The 22,517-nt window shown below is 41.7% G+C and overlaps 1 protein-coding gene across 1 annotated transcript in view; it reads left to right on the top strand.

Annotated features, from left to right (window-relative positions):
* The window catches only part of TG (thyroglobulin), a 429,523-nt gene that overhangs the window by 395,472 nt on the left and 11,534 nt on the right, over positions 1-22,517 (top strand). The window contains 4 exon segments of the mRNA XM_030189954.1: positions 8,024-8,205; positions 12,983-13,074; positions 20,273-20,282; positions 21,231-21,371. Of these exon segments, the coding sequence (XP_030045814.1) occupies positions 8,024-8,205; positions 12,983-13,074; positions 20,273-20,282; positions 21,231-21,371 (425 nt within the window).

The following is a 22,517-nucleotide window of genomic DNA, read 5'->3' on the forward strand; positions in this document are numbered from 1 at the left end:
TTGAGGTGAAATCTTCAAGTTTTCAATAAGGTATTTTTTAAATAGTTCTAAAGGAAGAATTCCAACAGGCCTTGGGAAGTTCAATATCCTCATATTTAGATGTCTGTTATAATTTTCAATTTGTTCTATTTTTTGACGTATAAACGAATTATCTTTCATAACTGCTGAAACATTGTCCTTAATAGTCGCAACATCAGTTTGATATTTTAGTACCTGATCATTGAAGTTCTGCTTTAATTTAACCATCGATTTGGAAAGCTGCTCCACCGTTGAAACTAGTGTAGTTGTTTCCTGGGTTGATTTTGTAACAGAAAAGTTCAGTTTCTCAATTGCCTGCCAGAGGGTGTCAAGGGTTACCACCACGGGATGGCTCAATACACCCTTCTTATCCAAGATCTCTGCTTCCATTGCCAGCTGCCCTGGTGAGGAGCTGCTACCACAGGGCCCAATTCCAGCGCCTTTCGCGTTCTTGGGACCCGTCATCTCCACCCACGACTCGGCCAGACATGGTGGTATCTCGGCTTCCGGGGGTGGGAGGATAATGTTGTTTCATGATCCAGGGGTATCGAGGTTCCTCTTTCGGCACTCACAACGGAACTTCCACCAGTTATAGTTCGTGGGGCACCAGAGTGCGAAGCTGTCGAAGGTTTGCTGCTTCGAGGAAAACGCAAAGGCTGAAAGCAGTAAGGATCTTACAATCCCCTTTCTTTTAGTACGAAGCATAGCAGCAGCAGTAATCAATTCAATTCAAAAATCTTCAGCAAGCCCTCCTAAACACCCTCACTCCTCTCAGCGTGTCGGTGCCATCTTGGTCACTCCCGAGATCCCAGGAAATGCTTTTTTACAGAGAAGATGATGGCTATCTGGAATGCTTTTCCATGGGATGTAGTGGGGTCCAAAACAGTGACAGAATTCAAAAAATCATGGGAGAAACACAGAGGTTCCCTATATAGCATGAAGGTGGAATGAAAGTATAGAACATTTCTACTCACAGTAAAACTTAAATAATATCACACTTTAAAGAAAAAAAAGGCAGATAGGATTAGATTCTATATATGTGGAGGAGTGGCTTAGTGGTTAGGGTGGTGGACTTTGGTCCTGAGGAACTGAGTTCAATTCCCGGCACAGGCAGCTCCTTGTGACTCTGGGCAAGTCACTTAACCTTCCATTGCCCCATGTAAGCCGCATTGAGCCTGCCATGAGTGGGAAAGCACGGGGTACAAATGTAACAAAAAAAAAAAATCAGCGCCAAAAATATTTACGTCTCAGCATATTCTGTAAATCTAGGTGTGTTTTATAGAATACTTCTACAAGGTTTATAAAATATGCCTAGCAGCCATGCCTGCGCCTAACTCTAGGTGCAAATATCACCGTCTAAGTTAGGCGCAGAGCAGTTGTATTCTATAACCCTGCATGTAGATTTTCAGAATGCCCACGACCCACCCATTCCACGCCTATGGCCATGCCCTTTTTTGGCAGCGCACATTAGAATTTATGTGCACCACTTTACAGAATATGCTTAGCAAGTTGGGAGTGTAAATTCTAATTAATGCCAGTTAGTGTCAATAATTGCTTGTTAAGTGGCAATTATCGGCGCTGATTGGCTTGTAGGTAATTAAATTGCATGTGCAAATCCAGAATACAACTGGATTTGTGTGCTCAATTTCAGTTGCACTATATGGAATCCTGGGATAAGGGGTAAATTGAAACCTGTGCCAGTTACTACCCTAAAGACAAAGGGGGGGGAGGTATAACCCACACATAGTTGCAGATACAATGATCCATCCTAAATACTAGAAAATGAAACTTCACCAAAACCAGACAAAACCGAACTCTCTACAATTGACCGTTTCATGTGCTAATGAACGTTAACGCACTACCACTGTATTCCTCATGCCGAAATGAACTCCTGATAGCTGACTGTCTAACTTACTCTATATTAATTACGAACCCTAATACAATACTACTTTGTATTTCTCATTCCGGACATGGCGATCGCCATTACGGCATAATGTAAGCCACATTGAGCCTGCAAACAGGTGGGAAAATGTGGGATACAAATGCAATAAATAAATAAATAAATACAACCTTGGCCTGCCTTTCTGGGCAGATGGAATGGGTCAGGCTGGTCTTTATCTGTTCTCATTTATTATGTTACTATATTATTATGTAGAAATAGGAAAGTCTAATGCAGTAGTGAGAAGATAAATCAATACTCTTTTCTGAATTCTTTGCTAGTTGAAATTCTTTTTAATTAGGTGATTCACAAGAACTTTCCAATTATGAAACTTACAGGTTTTCAAAGTCACAAAGCACCAACCTTCAAATGTCTCCTAATAAAACTAATAAATCACAATTCATGTGCCTTGCTTCAAAAATCTTTCCTAAAGTCAAGAACGTAGGGCCATGTTTACTAAGGAATATAATAGGTGTCTCTATTGTTAGCATACACTAATTTTTAGCAAGCGCCCCAACAGCATGGCTTAGTAAACAGGGCCCTTAGCCAGTTATAAAACTCAAAGCATCTTGTAGTCATGAAATTCAATCTACAGTATGTTGCAAAAAAAAAAATGGGATATATATTTTTTTAATTTTTATTTATTCATTTTACTAATTAACAAGCTTTTACACTTGAAAGGAAATACAGATCGAAAAATGTTATATTAAGAAAACAATAAGTAGAAAAGAATTTTTCTTCTTTAGGCCCCAAAAATAATGGCGGGAGCATGTGAGGAAATAGAAGACATTATATAGCATTATTAAGACGCAAAGAAATAAGCTTAACACGACTATCCGATCTTTATATTCAAATTATATCATCAAAACTGGGGGTTGACAATTATCCAATTGTTTTCATATCTATGAACGCTTTAAGTTGTTCCGGATGATAAAAAATATATTTTAGCCCCGTATATTTAATAACACATTTGCGTGGGTAGTTCAAATAAAAAGAAGCTCCCAGCTTAACCACTTTTGTTCTCATAGAGAGAAAAAGTTTTCTCCTTTCTTGTGTATGTTTGGTTATATCCGGGTACATCCAGACCTTTTTCCCTCAAAACGGCACTTGCATCTTCTTAATATACATACTTTTTACCGCTTCCAAATCTTGAAAAAAATGGGATATATTTTAATTCATTTTTGATTTCTTAGCTGTATTTTTCACCTTGAAGTTCTGATGGTCCCCTTTATGTTACCAAAAGAGTCCCTATTTATTGTAGTAATATATGGGCACAATGTTGCTTGAAGAAAGTCTTTATAAATAACTTTGTTGTAATAGTCATGCCTAGACACAATGAAGTTAATTCAGCTGCTCAGGATGGGTCCTTCACTGCTTAATATCATGGTTACTTACTCCAAAAATACTGACTGCCATAAAAAGAGATATTCAGGGACTAGGCACAGCGTTTTGTAAGAAGCAAAAAGTTATTTGACTAAGCCTGAAAAAAATTACTCGGTGTTATGAAGCAGAGCCATCATAACTGGGGACTGCAGATAAGATTTAAGAGTCCATCCAATCTTCTTGTTTAGCTTCCTTTTTATCACTTTGGTGGTTACAGTCCTATTTTTAAAGCAGCCCTAGCTCTATCTCCATGCCTTTTATCTAAACTTTTAATCTTGTTCCTATCACTGCCCTCTGTGTGGGTTAATTTAAAGCATTTTCTACATGTCAAATAGGCTATAAACTTGTGCAGGGGTATACATGTGTATTTTATTTTATTTATTTATATAACTTATAACCTGACTATTAACTAAGCGAGGAACAAAAAACACACATAATAAAATACATAAAACATGGCAAAAAACAAATATTATAAATTATATATAAAATATAAAACTAAAAACAGAAATCAAAATAACAAATCTTTTTTTACAAAATTTAGTATGGCAGCATTGTAGAACCAGTCCCACACCTTCTTACTCCATAAAGGCTTGAATAAACAAAAGGGTTTTCAACTTTCTCTTAAATTCAGTAACAGATGTTAACATCCAAATACTTCCAGGGAGTTTGTTCCATAGGCCTGGACCAGCCAAGGAGAAACACCATCACAAGGAATAACATATCAAACCTTCACTAAAGAAGGCTGCACCAATTATCAAGCGCCTGTCGATCTCAAAGAGTGAGCTGGTTCATAATGCTTCAGAGTATTCTTCAGATATTCAGGAACATCACTAGTCAAAATCTTTAAAATAATCATCAGTACTTTAAACGTTATCCTGAAGCTCATTGGTATCCAATATAAAGACGTCAAAGAAGATGTAATACGGTCAGTACGTTATAATCTGCCCTTTCTGCGATATTTATTTAATATTTATTTGATGCTGATCTGTCATATACTATCATGCTTCAGAGTCCATTATTGTCTTTATGCCGATGATATTCAGTTATATTTTCCGGTGCGGCAATCTGTTTCTGATACTATCAGGCTCATTTTCGAAAGAGAAGGACGCCCATCTTTCGACACAGATCGGAAGATGGGTGTCCTTCTCACAGGGTCGTCCAAATCGGTATAATCGAAAGCTGATTTTGGACGTCCCCAACTGCTTTCCGTCGCAGGGACGACCAGAGTTCAAGGGGGCGTGTCAGAGGCGTAGCGAAGGCAGGATTTGGGTGTGCCTAATACATGGACATCCTGGGAGCAATTTATGAAGTCCATTGCAGTGCCCCCTAGGGTGCCCGGTTGGTGTCCTGGCATGTCAGGGGGACCAGTGTCAAACAAATATATAGAAAAGAAAACAATTATACCAGAAAAGATAAAATATAGCTGAATATTCTCTTCAGGTACAACTGATCCATTAACCCAAAAATACACTAAATAGTTGAAAAAAAATAAGTCTTCAGAGCTGTCTTAAAGTTCTTTAACAAAGGCTCAGCTCTTATATACAAAGGAAGGCTATTCCACAGGAACGGGACAAGGAAATAAAAGGCACTTTTTTGTGGCTTCATAATATGCTTGTCTAGGGTTGGGTAAGACAAGTCTATGATCATTCAGCGAGTGCAGACAACGTGCTGGAGTGTAGGAAATAGTCAATGATGCCACGTAGTCAGGTAAATCAGTATGAATTGCTTTATGTGCCAGAATAAGAATCTTAAATTATATCCTTAAGTGGATTGGCAACCAATATAATTTCATTAACAAAGGAGTGACATGGTCAGAATGTCTTGCATAACAAAGTCAACAACTGCTGTGTTTTGAAGTGTTTGCAAACGTTTTATTGTGGAAATTGGAAGACCAGCATAAACCACATTGCAATAATCCAACTGAGAACAAACTGTAACTGTATCACCTCTGATTTGGCAATAGCCTATCAGTGTATTGTAAGGCAGTTTGAGCCTGCAAAACTGTGGGAAAAACATGGGGTATAAATGTACAAATAAATAAATAAACAATGCTGAAAAAATCCAAAATACCTCTTACTGATTTTATCCTCCAAAGAGCAAAAAAATCCCCGCTTAAAAACAGCTGAAATCTGATTGGAGAATGTCAGTTTGGAGTCTATTAGAACCCCTAGATGTTTAAAACAATCAACAGGAGAGATAGGTTCGCCAAATAGCACAGGTGTCAAGAGGGATGAACTGAACTTTGGCCAGTAAGCCACCAAACAGTTGTCTTTTTTTGAATTTAAGATTAAATGATGCTCACGAAGCCAAAGAGCAATTCTATCTAAACAAGACTGCAAGGGTGAAAGATCAGGGACTGTAGCAGGTATACAATGGATTAATAAAATATCATCTGCATAAAAATAAGAACTAAGTCCCAAAGATTGAATTAAATAGGCTAAAGAGCTTAAATAGATGTTAAATAGAGCCCGAGAAAGTATAGACCCCCTTTGGAACTCCGCAGGTTAGTAGATAAACTTTTGATTGTTCTCTCTAACTATTCACCCTAAATGAATGATCCTTTAGAAAAGAAGAAAAACATTTCAAAACAGTACTGCCAATCCCAATTTCTGCAAGACTGTATAACAGGATATCATGATTAATCACGTTATTTGTTCTGGACTGATCTGGTAGAACTAAAGGAAAGAAAATTATCAGGTAAGATATAATTTCTCCTTCAACAGCACTAACTGAATAATGCCATTTTCAGCTCAATGTAAGTATCTAGATTTTCTGACTATAAATTAACTTAAATCTAGCCAGCCAAGATAGTCTTTGAAGCATGCTGGTTTGGCTATAGACTTTTCCTGATGGTCCCATTGTCAAGACTGATTAACAGGACATTTTTTGTTGGAGTGTCTTTATAAAATGGCAAATAAGGCGTCTTTTTCCACTTTTTCCCTAGGTTCCCTATTATAAAATTACCTATTCTTAGTAAATAGGGCCCTAAGGGGCTAAGACATGAAAGAGGTCTGGATCTTACAAGAATGAAAAAAGAAAGACGGCAGTGCCTTGATTAACCTATGAATAATATAACATAGTAAATGACAGCAGATAAAGAGCCGTACGGTCAATCCAGTTAGCCCAATGAGGTGGCAAGAGTTTTACCTGCTGCTTTGAGGAGGTTATATCCCTTTATGCCTTGTTTCAAGATCAGTTAAGTTTCACTTTGATTTTGGGCATAGGGGTCTTCTGTGTTTATCCAGTAGAGGAGGTATAAACCAGTGCTGTAATAGAATTTAAACATGCCTGGGATAATCTGGTAGCAGGGTTCTTAAACTTTTTTCAGCCACTGTAATGATGTTCAGCAGCTCTATTCGGATAGCTCCAAGGTGCTCTGTAATGATATTCAATACTATGTAGAATCCCCCAGGGAGAGACAAATAAACAATATAAGACCAAAAAAGTCAATCCCTAATAACTAATAACCAATATTTATTGAAAACCATAAGCACAACTAGTAAATACTAGACGTTCAATATAATTACTTTTTAGTGAAGAGCCTAAGAGAGTTCAGTATAGGCTGTGACCACAGCCGAGCATTTGAAATCAGTGAGACTTGCCGCAAATCGGCTCACTACAAAGTTCTATACATCACAGAATACTCTCTATACGGATCTAAATTATGTGTGAAAGAAAATCACTACTATAAAGTGACGTGAAATCAATCAAATATATATATTTTTTATTTATTTATTGCATTTGTACCCCACATTTTCCCACCTATTTGCAGGCTCAATGTGGCTTACATAGTACCGTCAAAGGCGTTTGCCCAGTCGGTGGATAACAAATATACATATAAATGTGCATGGGTTATTTCAATATATATCACGAATGAATGGGACCCTCTAATCCATAGGGTTATAATTTTTGCCCCATGGAAGCATAATTCAAACAACTTGAAAAAGATGGACACAATTTTAAATAGATATATACAAGCACTGGAACATTTGAAGCTGACAAGAGCAAACTTATTTGAATTCTCAGATTGGTCATTAATGCACTTTGAATTGCCTATGAGCTACAGGACTTCCTGTTTCAAAATTTCTTCCTCAGGGACGCCAGTGCTGATTGACTTTTTTGGTCCTGTAATGATATTCAGCAGCTCTATCCAGATACGTAGCTACTACTTATCATTTCTATAGCGCTACTAGACGTACGCAGCGCTGTACACTTGAACATTAAGAGACAGTCCCTGCTCGACAGAGGGCTCTGTAATGATGTTCAGTGACTCTATCTGGATAGCTCCAGGGGACTCTGTAATGATATTCAGTGCCCATCTTCAAACCATCTAAAAGTATTCAACTTGTGAACATGACATATCCTTAATAATCATGCCATACAATTTTTGGATAGGCCAATTTATCCAAGTGTATGGCTTTGAAAATTGTTCTCCTCAAAGAACTATAGGGTTGACATCTTTATTTTTAAAAAAATGTTAAAAGAAGAGCCAGCCAATTTTCTCCAGTAGATGACTCCTTAAAAGGATTTATGGTGAGTAGTTAGCAGAAGTGGCAGACAGCTGCATTTTATTAAACCAGAACCGAGGTTTCACCTCAGGCTTTTCCCATTGTTTAGACTGCATAGACTGCACGCTTCATTTTTTTTTAACCATGTTGAAACAGTTTATTTTATGTTTGCTAGAAATTTGAGGAAAGCCAAGGAAGAGCAGACACCAAAACTGCATTTTACCAGGCCCTGCAGAATTCCTTAGGAGGAGAAGAGCAGAATCCCCTTGTCCAGGACGCAGCTGTCTGGTATTATTCACTGCAGCACACGTCATCAGATTATTCGGTCTTTTCCAGGGCTTTGGAAAACTCTACACGGTAAGGCACTAGAAAACTGAACAACTTTTTTCTAGATTCTTTTCAGGTGACACTGCCTTTTCCTGAACTGGCATAAGAGTTATTCAGGGGCCCTTGTACTAAGGTGCGCTGAAAAATGGCCTGTGGTATTGTAGACACGTTTTTTGAGTGCATACAGAATCATTTTTCAACGCACCTGCAAAAAAATGCCCTTATTAAAATTATTGCCTAAAATGGACGTGCGGCAAAATGGAAATTGCCACGCATCCATTTTGGGTCTGAGACCTTACCGCCAGTCATTGACCTAGTGGTAAGGTCTCACGCGGTAACCGGGCGGTAATGGTCTATGTGTGTAAAATGCTGATTACCGCCTGATTACCGTCCGCGTGCCAGAAAATACAAATATTTTCTTGCGCATATAGTGGACGCGCATCAAAAATGAAATTACCACAAGGTCCACGCGGTAGCCGAGCAGTAACTCAAACTTGATGCACATTGGTGCACGTACGCGCTTACGCTGCCTTGTAAAAGGGCTTCTCAGAGATGCTTGGATCCAGGAGTTTTTGAAATCATATTTCAGCATTTTCCCCTAGACCCCCCTATGATTTTCAAATCAGGTACAGCATCATCTTTGGGAAATGCTTGTCACTGAAATGCATGACAAGGTGTAAGAATTCCAGTAGTCTCTAGGGGCACCATGACTATTGGAACTCTGCTCCACGCCTCTCTCCTTTTTGAATTTTTTTTTCTTGGAAACGTTTTGCATAGTTCTCAGAGCTGGACAAATTAGAGGCCTATGCAATAAACTCCAGCTTGTATGATAAGGCCCTTTTATTCAGGCACAAAAATAGTGAGCTATGTAAAAAGGCCATACTGTACATATTAACAGAGTTTAGAAAGATAGCGTGAGTCCATGCATGCAACTTAAGGAACATCGTATGCATATGAGAGAGTAACAAGGACGTAGTAACACAGTAGGTGGATAGTGAGTCTATGTGATAGGAGACAGCTGTTGAACTTGCCTGGAAGCTATAAGTGCTGAATTCTTAGCATATGCAGAAGGAAGCATGAAACAAAATTAGCCCAACTTCTTTATTCAACTGTTATAAGATATAATCATTTATTTATTTGTTTATTTATTTATTTTGTTGCATTTGTATCCCACATTTTCCCACCTATTTGCAGGCTCAATGTGGCTTACATAGTTTTGTTAACATTGTCATTCCAGGATATCAGAAACAGTTAATATTGTGCAGAGATTAAGTAAGGGAAGAAAGAAGAAGGAAGGGAGTGATTAGGGTAATTATAGAAGGTGGGCTTTCATAACTGAGTCGGTTAGTGAGGTGGATTAGTGAGGCTATAGGTTCTCATTGTAGGCCCTGCTATTTTATGCTCATAAATATTTCACCCCCTATGCTGTACTGCTTCATTGGGCTTTTGCAGGCCAAGTGCCTTACCCTGCATTTTTTAGAATTAAATATTTGCAGTCAGATTCTAGTCCATTCTTCAAGTTTCACTAGCAGGCTTATTTTTGAAAAAGGACGCCCATCTTTCAACACAAAGCGCAAGATGGGTGTCCTTTCGCACAGGGTCGCCCAAATCGGTATAATCGAAAGCCTATTTTGGGCATCCCCATCTGCTTTCCGTCGTGGGGACAACCAAAGTTCCCGGAGGCATAGCAAAGGCAGGGCTTTGGTGTGCCTAACACATGGGCATCCTCGTTCCATAATGAAAAAAAAGGGCGTCCCTGACGAGCATTTGGACAACTTTACCTGGCTCTGTTTTTCTTACGACTAAGGCACAAAAAGGTGCCCGAACTGACCAGATGACCACCGGAGAGAATCGGGGATGACCTCCCCTTACTCCCCCTACCTGTTACGTTTGTGGTGGTAAATATGAGCCCTCCAAACCCCACCACAAACCCACTGTACCCACATGTAGGTGCCCCCCTTAACTCATAAGAGCTATGGTAGTGGTGTACAGTTGTGGGTAGTGGTTTTTGGGGGGCTCAGCACATAAGGTAAGGGAGCTATGTACCTGGGAGCATTTTATGAAGTCCACTTCAGTGACCCCTAGGGTGCCCAGTTGGTGTCCTGGCATGTCAGGGGGACCAGGGCACTATGAATCAGGGGCGTAGCCAGACACCCAATTTTGGGTGGGCCTGGGCCCAAGATAGGTGGGCAGAACTCCACCCTGTCCCACGAGTGATTTGGTCTCTCCCTCTCTCGCCTGCATGCGATATGGTCTCTCAAACATCCCCCCTTCCCTGCATAACTTTTAAATAGCAGATTTTCACCGGCAGCGAACAGCAACTAATACGCACTGCTGATGTTGGCTCCACAGCTTTCTCTCTGATGCAACTTCCTGTTTCCACATAGGCAGGAATACATCAAAGGGGAGGCTGTGGGGCTGGTGTGAACAGTATGTGTCAGTCGCTGCTCGCTGCAGGCCAAGATCTTCTATTTACAAGGTATTCAGGAGGGACAGTTGTTGGGAGTTTTCAGCTGGTGGGGCTTGGGGATCCCTGCCAGCCACATCATAGGTGAGCTGCTACTGGGTGGGCCTGAGCTCAAATTGGGTGGGCCTGGGCCCACCCGGGCCCACCCTTGGCTACGCCACTGCTATGAATGCTGGCTCCTCCCATGACCAAATGGTTTGGATTTGGTCATTTCTGAGATGGGCGTCCTTGGTAAGAATCGAGAAAGTCTAGGGACGACCATCTCTAAGGATGACCTAAATTTCAAGATTTGGGCGTCCCTGACTGTATTATTGAAATGAAAGATGGGCGTCCATTTTGTTTCGATAATACGGGTTTCCCCGCCCCTTCACCGGGACGTTTTGCGAGGACGTCCTCAGCAAAACCTGGGCGTCCCTTTCGATTATGCCCCTCCACATCTCTCCCTATGTTATCCACAGCTTCCAGGGTGTCTACCCTATTGCAGATTTTTGTTTCATCCATGAAGAGACAAACCTTAACTGACAGCCCATCCTGCAATACCATTTACAAAATTGTTTTTAAAAACTGGACCAAGGTCTAGTCCCTGTGGTAAACCACTGACAATACCCTCATTCTTAGAGTGAAATCCATAAGAGCATAAGAATAGCCATATTGGGTCAGACCAATAGTTCATCTTGCCCAGTATCTTGCTTCCAACAGTGGCAAATCCAGGTCAGAAGCACCTGGCAGAAACACAAATAGTAGAAAGATTCATGCTGCTGATCCCAGGGACAAGTAGTAGCTTTCCCCATGTCTATCTTAATAACAAACTATGGATTTTTCCTCCAGGAACTTGTCCAAACCTTTTTAAACCCAGATACACTAACCACTGATACAACATTCTCCAGCAATCAGTTCCAGAGCTTAACTATTTGTTGAACAAAAAAATATTTTGTTCTATTCTTTTTTTTAAATATTCGCATGTAACGTTTTGAAAGAGTAAACAACTGATTTACATGTAGACCTCTATCATACCCCCCCTCACCCTCTTCTTTTCCAGGCTGAAGAGTCCTAAACTCTTAAGCCTTTCCTCATATGAAAGGAGTTCCATCCCCTTAAGCATTTTGGCCACCTTCCTTGACATGGCATAAGCTGTCCTGCCTAACTTTCTATACACCAAATTGAATTCTATAGTAGGTTAGGTGCACTCTAATACCATTATAGAATTAGCACTAAGCACCCCCCCCCCCCCACACTTTGTTGCACCTTAATGTAGTTTCCACTTTATAGAATTGTCACCTATGACATTTTATCAGGCAATTATAGAATGGTGTTTAGGTGCATTATTGCCATTTATGCGCATAAGTGTACTGGACATAAGACCATAAGAATAGCCATACTGGGGCAAAATGATGGTCCATCTAGCCTAGTATTCTGCTTCCAGCAGTGATCAATTCAGTAGCTTCCCCATGTCTATCTCAATAATAGAAATATTCAGTCTGCAATCCAGATAACTTAAGACAGAAAGAAGGTCATCTTGTTATCCAGATAAGTTATACAGATAGCAGACTGAATATTGTCACTTTCCAGATAAGTTCCAGTGCCTACCACATTTTTAAAATATTCAGCAACAGCTATTATCCAGATAATGGTGCTGAATATCTGGATATTTTTTTACCATCACTACTTGCTGACTACAGAAGCTGAATATTGACCATGCCTTTTTATTTCTACCTCTCTAATCACTCATAGCCTCACTCATCACCTTTCTCTACCCCTTCTTCTCATCCCTACTCACCATCTACAGTATTTACTGCCTCCTTGCTATCTCTCCACATCTTTGATTGTTTTGCACTCTCTCTGAACTCGTTGAATTTTATTCTTCTATATCCCCCGTTCCACCTCTATCTCTTACCACATTTTCACTTCTATAAGATCATGAGAATTGCCATATTTGGTCACACCAGAAGTCCATTAAGTCCAGTATCCTGTTTCCAACACTGGTCAGTTCAGTCCTTAATCTTCCTTTTGTTTTTACCCCTTGTCTACTTAGTGGATTTCTATCTCTACTCTATTACCCACTCCAGCCCATTTTCCCTTCCTGTTCCCACTTCTCCCTTCTCCTCAAACATGAGTCTCCAGTCTTTGCATTCTTACAGCAATTGCTAAGTCACTGCTCTACACTTCATCCAACAGCTGTTCTTAAGGTGATCTAGCTGTGGTTCTGTTCAGTGGCAAAATTATCTTTGTTTCTCTGCAGAAAAAGTGGAGTCAATACAGGTCTGTTCAAGAGTCGGACTAGCAAGTTTTCAATATATTGTATTTGCTTACAGTGTGGGGCTTTTATTTTTTTCCCTTTAGTGATCATTTTATCATCTGTCCAGTTGTGAAGATGGCAAAGTATTGGGCTGATAATTCTAAAGGGAATACCTTCATGTACTATGTGCCTGATAGTTCATCAAGCAGGTAAGGAGACACACTTCAGCAAGTAATTTTATATTGAAAACTAGATATGTTGCTGGACATTTTACTTATATTGAAAGTATTATTTTATGTTTTTTTAATTTATGTTTTTATATTTTTTGGCTTATTGTTTGATTTGAATTGTCTTAATTTGATGCAAATTAGTGCATTAGTGGTAAGTGCTAAATTTTGCTTTAATCATGTTTTAATGTTAACCACTGTGTTGTACTTTTTGGATTTGTGGATCCTGGAGTAGCTCAATTGTGTATTGATTCTACTGATATTACAACATGTAGACCAGTTGCAGAAATTTGTTATTCTCACATTTTATTAATGCTCAGATATAACATGACCTGTAAATCAGATTGCAAAGCACAATCAAATCTGAAAGCTGTACGTATTTGATAATGAATTCTTCATTACTTAGAATCCTTCAAAGCCGAGTACCATTGTCCTCCCTTTATGCATTGGATAATGAATTACTAAATAATATGATTACTTCAACCAGTCAGAAAGTTGGATGTTACTGTCCCAGTATTAATTCATCTTCTTCCTGACATAACAAGTCAAACATTTCTAAAACCATTAGATGTTCTGGGATTTTCTATGTGCAAAACAAGAGTGGGATCTGAGGGTGATCAAATTCAATTTTAGTTATTTCCAAAAATATACTATACTACCAATCAAGTAGAAAGGGTCCACCTAGGCAGTTTACAACACTAGAGACAATACGTAAAACAAGTACAAACAGTGGCAAAACAAAACATTACAGAGTCTAACCTGTTAACAGCCCCTGCAGCCCCCTATGCTTCTGCTGAGGAAAGAAACTCTTCAGCAATTCTTTATATTTAAAGAAGAAGAATTACTGTCTTACATTTAATGGGTAGGCCATTATAATGATTTTAAGATAGCCCGAGAGGTAAATAAGGCTCTGGCAAATGCCAGAAAGATGCTTGGGTACATGGGAGAAGAATGGCCAGGAAGATAAAATGGACAGTATTGGTTTGGTGTAAGTCTCTGCCAAGGCCTCATTTGGCATATTGCATGCAATTCTGGAGATGGTTAAAGAATATAAACCACATGGAGTCTGTCCAGAGTCAGCTACTAAAGTGGTCAATGGTTTTTGTCATTTATTTAATATAGCTATTTACAACAATGTACAGACCGCCTTCCCAACATAGCCATGCAAAGCAGTATATAACATAGTAAAATGCAGTTCTATAATGACCATCACCATAAATCATAAATTAAACTAACAGAAATATAAAATTGAAAGTCTCATCAGCATCCCAGATTCTACTGACAGATACCAACTCAAACTTGGGGTGCGGGAAATTAGATTCTGTCTCCTTTGGCTTGGATTCCTGCTTAGGAAGGGGTAGAACTCCTGCAGAAGAAATGCTTAAATCACTAGGGAATCTTCAAGAATTTTCTCTGCTTTTTTATGTTCCTTAAGAAAACGTTTGCTGCCTTCTGGAATTAATGGAGAGTTGACATGGTACATTTTGATACAGAGCAAAATGATAAACTCCATGTAAATGCTCTGTCACCACCTCTGCAAATATCAGAGGGGCCACACAGCTCCTTGAAACAAGGTCAAGATTTTGTTCCAAAGACATTAAAGCAGATTTACAACTTTCACATCATACCAAAAATGATTCCTCATTATCGTTAACCCCATACCCCAAGTGAGAATGTTTAGAGGGAAATAATATGAATTGGAGGATGATTCTAAGTACAAAGGTGCTTAAAATGAAAGCTTTGCCTCATGGGATAATACAGTTTAGTTATTTTATTACATGGGGTATATAGATTCTGGATGTAGAACCTGCCCTTTAGGAGAGTGTGAGCTATGCCCACACACAAGATCCTGCAATGTTCAAGGAGTACCCACTCAATGTTTTGGAGGGGCAACACATCGCCTAAACCATTCACTCCTATATAAGACATCACTTGGTCTAGGGCCAGCCCTCTCTATTTGTGGCATATGAGGACCAGTGGAGTAGAAAGTTAAGCTAGTGGACTTAGGGCTTAGGAATCTCAGCGAGCGCTGCCCTACCATTTTCCTTGGAATTTGGATACTGGCCAGATATTTACTGGACCATCCCATCTCTGGAGTTAGTTTGATGCAGAATAATCCTAGTCTCTGTACAAGGGGTTCTTCTCAGGCAAATAGCAGCTCTTGAGAGAATGGATGATGTCGTATCCATAGGTGCCCCGTATAAGAGGCTTGGGGAGGCTAAGCCTCCCCAGCCCGCCACTGCCCCGCCCCCCGCCGCCCGTACCTTTAAATATTATACTTTTGCTGGAGTCGCGGGCAGCGCCTGCATTGAAGGCATCAGCAGGCTCATCGCGGTTCCAGCAGCCTTCCCTCGCAAGTCGGATGATGGCTCCGCCCTCGTAGAAACAGGAAATACATCAGAAGAGGGCGGAGCCATCATCCGACTTGCGAGGGAAGGCTGCTGGAACCGCGATGAGCCTGCTGATGCCTTCAATGCAGGCGCTGCCCGCGACTCCAGCAAAAATATAATATTTAAAGGTACGGCGGGGGGCGGGGCAGGAAGGAAACAAGGGCAGATGGGAGAGGAGAGGAGGGTTGCTGCACATGGTGGAAGAAGGGGAGAGGAGAGGGCAGGGGAGAGGAGGGTTGCTGGACATGGGTGGATGGAGGGGAGGGGAGGGGAGGGTTGCTGCACATGGTGGAAGAAGGGGAGAGGAGAGGGCAGGGGAGAGGAGAGGAGGGTTGCTGGACATGGGTGGATGGAGGGGAAGGGGAGAGGACGGTTGCTGCACATGGTGGATGAAGGGGAGAGAAGAGGGCAGGGGAGAGGAGGGTTGCTGGACATGGGTGGATGGAGGGAAGGGGAGAGGAGGGTTGCTGGACATGGGTGGATGGAGGGAGGGGAGAGGGAAGGTTGCTGCACATGGTGGAAGAAGGGGAGAGGAGAGGGCAGGGGAGAGGAGAGGAGGGTTGCTGCACATGGTGGATGAAGGGGAGAGGAGAGGGCAGGGGAGAGGAGGGTTGCGGGACATGGTGGATGAAGGGGAGAGGAGAGGGCAGGGGAGAGGAGGGTTGCGGGACATGGTGGATGAAGGGGGGAGGAGAGGGCAAGGGAGAGGAGGGTTGCTGGACATGGGTGGATGGAGGGGAGGGAGAGGAGGGTTGCTGCACATGGTGGATGAAGGGGAGAAGAGAGTTGCTGGACATGGGTGGATGGAGGGGAGGGGAGAGGAGGGCTGCTGGACATGGAGGGGGAGGGAGGAGTGAGGAAGGAGATGAGATGAGATGACGAAAAAGGAAGAGAGTAGAAAAACTGCACATGGATGAAGAAAATAGGCAAAAGCTGGATCCACTGGACAGTCAAGTTTGCAGAGGACCCAGCTTTTACTTATGGATGTAGGACAAGAAATGAAGAAGAAAGGCAGAAAGTAAACAAATAAATGGAAAGGAAGCCCTGGAAATGGAGTTAAGAGGACAGATAGCAGCAGAATCGGATACTGGGCCAGCACAATCAGAAAAACAAAGTCACCAGACAACAAAGGTAGAAAAGATCATTTTATTTTCATTATACTGTTTGGAATATGTCCACTTTGAGAATTAGGTGTTCAACATTAAAAGTTTATTTACTTATTTATGACATTTTATCCCACATTAAACATGAATTAGGATGTTTTGTGGCTCTACATGAGAATTGTGATATTATGATCCCTTGTTTCAATATTGTTGACGGTCTGCATTTTCCGTATGGGTGGTATATTGGTGTATTAAGTTCTGCCCAGTGTAATATTTATGGTACAGTAAGGTTCAGAGTGTGTTTTTGCACAAAGTTGTGCATAGTGTTTTGGAGTTGAGCGATTGTGGTTAGTATATGCTTTGAGCAACCACTTTATTCTTTGACATATGATACATAACTAATATCTAAATTTAATAAAAGGTATTAATTATGACATTTATTTTTATTTATTTTTTTTCTGTGTGTGATCAGACAATTATGGATTTAAGCTCATTGTTCCATCCTCTGACGTCATTACGTTTTGTCACGAGGGCGGGTCAGTGAGTGGGAATGGATGTTACGAACCCAGGCTTCCAGACGTAGAATGTTGGAGGTGCAAATTATTATATAGGATAGAGAAAATGTTTCTAACCTCCCATTAGAACTCTAGTAGTGGTCAGATGGCATACTTTAATGTAATAACCTAAGCAGAAAGGTCAATCAAAAGTCAAAGTGCTGGATATCAGGTGTTTCAGTTTTGTTTACACTGAGGGAATACCTTAAGGAGACTCTGGTAGGGTACAAAGTTGTTTGTGAAATGAAATGTTATTGATCTAAGTGAAAAGGAATTGTAAGTGTAACAAGTAATTATGTTAGTTTAGTTATTAAATGCAAGAAGAAAAGTCAATCAATATGGTTTTCAAAGGAGGAGGCCGGAAATGGGAGGGCAAATAGTTTGAGGGATCCAAGGAAGATGAGCATGGGGTGATTGTCTGAGAAAGCTGAAAGAAGCAGGGAAGATAGTTGGAATGTCATGGGGTGAGTAGATTTATAAATATCTAGGGGCAGTAAAGCAGGGTGATAAGACTTTCTTCAGGCATCTCAGTGAAAGGAGAAAGTGCAGAGATGGGATTGTAAGACTGAGAGATGAAACAAGGACTAAATACTATACACCAAATAGGTTATTGGAAAATATCTGTCAATTGTTGGGAGGGTACATATAACAGTGTAGTAGATACCACACTATTTACGGGGGGAGGGGGGATTGGAGGGAGGTTATCAGGGTTATTTTCGAAAGAGAAGGGCGCCCATGTTTCGACACAAATCGGGAGTTGGGTGTCCTACTCCCAGGGTCGCCCAAATCGGCATAATCGAAATCCAAATTTGGGTGCCCTCAACTGCTTTCCGACGCGGGGACGACCAAAGTTCATGGGGGCGTGTCAGAAGCATAGCGAAGGTGGGACTGGTGCGTGTCTAACACATGGGCATCCTCGACAGATAATGGAAAAAAGAAGGGTGACCCTGACAAGCACTTGGGCGACTTTACTTGGTCCATTTTTTTCTTACGACCAAGCCATGAAAAGGTACCCAAACTGACCAGATGACCACTGGAGGGAATCGGGGATGACCTCCCCTTACTCCCCCAGTGGTCACTAACCCCCTCCCACCCTAAAAAATAAACTTTAAATATATTTTTGGCCAGCCTCTATTCCAACCTCAAATGTCATACCCAGCTCCCTAACAGCAGTATGCAGGTCCCTGGAGCAGTTTTAGTGGAGGCAGTGCACTTCAGGCAGGTAGACGCAGGCCCATTCCCCCCCCCCCCCCACCCCCCCCACCCACCTGTTACACTTGTGGTGGTAAATGTGAGCCCTTGTAAAGCTCCCGGCCACTGGGTGATTCAGAAATGCAGCCCTCTGCTGGCTGGAGTCTCACTTGCCAGTCTCCTCAGAATTCCCTTAGCTCCCAAGCCAAGCTACCTATTGTAATCAGCCAGGCAAACAGCTCTGCCTCAGGCAGTTCCAACCAAAGCAGTTCAAAATAACCAGTGGTAAATCCCTAGTAACTCTAGCAAAACAGCACAGAAGTAAACAGTTCAAAACAAAGTGGTTTCTTTTATAACCCCCTTGGGGTATTTTTGGGCTTAGCCCTCTTGAGGTTTTCTAGCCCTTGGCTTTGGAGCTGTTTGTAAAGACATGTGTACGTCCTGCTCTCCACCCAATCTCATTGGCCCTGTGCTCCTGAGCAAGACTCCAGCTGGTCTTCTCCTAGTCACTGGCATGCACCCTCCTCTATATCCTGGGCTCCTTCCTTACTCAGGGTGACTGCTCTGACATGCCTTCCTCCTGCGGGATATCCTTCCCTGTTATGTCCACCGTGCCCCGGTCACTCCTCTGGTTCACAGACAGTGACCCACCGCACTTTCCCTGGAACTATAACTCGGATTCTCCAGCCTTTATCAATATGCAAATTAGGCAGTCCTCAAATGCAAATTCAATTTATTAGTACCTGGATTCAGTCTTGTGGGGAACAACTTCTTTCCAGTTATTCATTTGTAAATACACTCACTGAGCCCCCTTTACCTTGGGAGACAGAGGTCCCAGTGTAAAACAGCCACCACCCCTGGAGAGGACTTTCTTCACTCTCATTAACCTTACAGTCCTATCCTCCATCCCACAGCTGTTAGTTCATTTTAAACAATTCACAAGTCCATCAACACCCTGGTCTGGTAAGTATCTTCCTAGACTTTTAGAGTCTCTTTCTCTCTCTCTTCCATTTTCCTGGTACTCCTCCTCCAGCAGGCTTTCCAGGCTCTCATCTCGTCTTCTCTCTTCTTTAGCTTCTCAGAAGGTACTGTTTATATAGGGCTGATACTAGCCCACCACACCCCTTCTGGGCCCTTCCTCCCAGTTCTAGAAGAGTCCAGAGCCTTCTGGGTGCCTTTCTCTTAACAGGGAACCTCTGCTACCGATACTCGCTGGTCCCCATGTTCAGTCCTTGGCTGGAGCTCCCTCTACTGGCCCCTTCAGGTCATTACCCTGATGTCCAATTGGAGCTCCCTCTAGGGACCATCTTATGGCATTTTCCCTGTTTCTGGTAGGAGAGCGCCCTCTGGCGGCCTCCTCAGGGTAGGGCAACCACTGTGTTTATCACACCCTTCAAAACCCACCACAAACCCACTGTACTCACATGTAGGTGCCCCCCTTCACTCCTTAAGGCTATGGTAGTGTTGTACAGTTGTGGGGAGTGGGTTTGGGGGGCTCAGCAGGGAGCTATGGATCTGGGAGCAATTTATGAAGTCCACTGCAGTGCCTCCTAGGGTGCCCGGTTGGTGTCCTGGCATGTGAGGGGGACCACTGCACTATAAATGCTGGCTCCTCCCACAACCAAATGGCTTGGATTTGGCCATTTCTGAGATGGGCGACCTCGGTTTCCATTATTGCTGAAAATCGGGGATGACCATCTCTAAGGACGACCATCTCTAAGGTCGACCTAAATGTTGAGATTTGGGCATCCCCGACTGTATTATCGAAACGAAAGATGGACGCCCATCTTATTTCAATAATACGGGTTTCCCTGCCCCTTCGCCGGGATGTCCTATAAGGTTGTCCTCCGGAAAACTTGGGCACACCTTTCGATTATGCCCCTCCGCATATAACTAGCAGAACTAAAAGTATATAAACCTCAGGCCCAGACTGGATACAGTACGTACTTGAATATTAAGGACACAGATCCTTGGATATAACGTTCCCATGGATCTGCAAGCTTCTAGGGAAGTCTGTGCAGGCAATGGGGTAAACCCAGGCCTCTGGAGCCAATTGGCAATCTTTGTCAATGCTCTGCAATCCTTGGAAACTTCAGAGTGCCATGTCAGTCTATGCCTTCCCTTTTCCCATCTTTCATATCATAAATACATTTCTGAACCAGCCTCCTTAGTGAAAGCTCCACTTTCAGTTGCTGGACAAACTATCTTTGTCAGATTTGAGTGATTATACAACTCTTAAGTATTGTATGGAGCCTGTTTAGTAAAAGGTGCTAGGCCGTTAATGTGGGACTAGTGCACACTGGCAGGCTACTACAGCATTTTACAGTATTTTGCCTATTTGCGTGCCATTTTATAAAAAATATTTTTCTGAAGGGATGTGTCAGGGGCAGAGAATGGGCATTCCTGTGTTATCCTGCTAGCGTGTTATGAATAGTGCACGATAACTGGATAACACAGAATTAACACAGGAGCACTTAGCGTCTCCTAAATAGGAGCTGGTAACTGATCCCGTGTTGTTTTTGCAGGTTCTGTTCACTAATGGCAAATACTAGCACATGACTGGCAAAAAACAACATTTTTAAAAGATCTCACAAAAGTGCCACATTAATCTGGGCTAAGCACGTGCAAAGGTGCTTTGTAAAACCCAGATTTTACCTAAGCTTAGTATAACAGCCCCTATGTGAGTAAAAATCATGCTGATCTCAGTTTTGCGGACCTGTACCACGCTTCCACCCTTACTATATTTTTTTCTGGAAAAATTATACAGACTAACTTAGGGAATTTCTCCAAACTCTGCCTAAGTGACAAAATATTACTCAGGCAGCAAAAAAAGTCAATTATTCTTTGATTACTTGTTTATGCTGTTTTGGTTCTCCTTTTCTTTCAGTTCTGGCCTGGACCTTCCTGAAGATGTTAAATATATATTTGGGCTCCCTTTCCATTCGCAATATGAGAGCCAATTTACCAGGGAAGAGAAGAGCCTTTCTTTAGAAATAATGCAATACATAGCCAACTTTGTCAAATCCGGGTATGTATAGTATTTGCAATAACATTTTTATGGCCAACTGCTATTTATTTATGAAAAGGAAAATAAGGGGCCCTTGTACCAATTCATGATATTTCTACAAAGCATGGTAAACACAGGACATAAACCGTACTAGAAATGCAGGCACAGTTTTGTCGCAATTGTGTAGACAAACTATCTGGCCAGTTTTACACTATAGGGACATTATCCCTTTGGGCCTGCGAGCCTGATTTCAAAGGAAAGCCATATGTGGAATTTTAAAATGCACCTGCCTACAGAAACGGGGTTCTCATTTTACTGTACACATGAAAGCCCCAACAACAGTGAAGAAAAACAGCAGACCACACATGAACAGAGGATCAGATGAACAATTTTTAGTGAAGGAAATAAGAAAGATCTCACAAGTATCAAGCCTGACATGGCCATGTTTCGCCCATCAATTGGCTGCATTAGGGGAACTCAGAATATGGCAAACAGCATGCTACAGCATCTAAACGTGACCATGATGTCAGGCTAGATACTTACAAGATCCCTCCCCTTATTTCCCTCAATAAAAATTATCCATCTGGTCATATGTTTACATGTGATCTGTTGTTCTTTACCGTTGCTGTGTGCAGATCTTACAAGTCTCTCATTTTTGTCTAAAAGTGATTAGGACTTGTTATTTATTTATTTATTTATTTATTGGAATTTTTGTACTGCCTTTACGAAGAGTTTCATTCAAGGTGGGTGTACAGCAGGTACAATTTAAGATAAAACTTACAATTTTGTTAACAGCATAACAAAATCCTGGCCCTCCTCACCAACTATTATCCAAACTCTACAGATCTCACCGTGACCTCTCTAACCTCATCTCTATTCCTCTACTCCCCTCCTCTTCTCTGCCCTTCTCTTGCGCCCTATGGAATGCCCGCTCTATCTGTAACAAACTCCCCTATATTCAGGACCTCTTTATCTCGTTTCACCTCCATCTGCTCACCATAACAGAAACCTGGCTCTGCCCTGATGACTCTGCTTCAGTCGCAGCCCTGTGCCATGGCGGTTATCTATTTTCACATACTCCTCGCCCTGCTGGCCGTGGGGGTGGTGTTGGACTACTTCTCTCTCCCTCCTCCAGATTTCAACCCCTTCTTCCACCTCAATCTCACT

Source organism: Microcaecilia unicolor, chromosome 1, assembly GCF_901765095.1.
Source record: "Microcaecilia unicolor chromosome 1, aMicUni1.1, whole genome shotgun sequence".
Classification (NCBI taxonomy): Eukaryota; Metazoa; Chordata; class Amphibia; order Gymnophiona; family Siphonopidae; genus Microcaecilia; species Microcaecilia unicolor.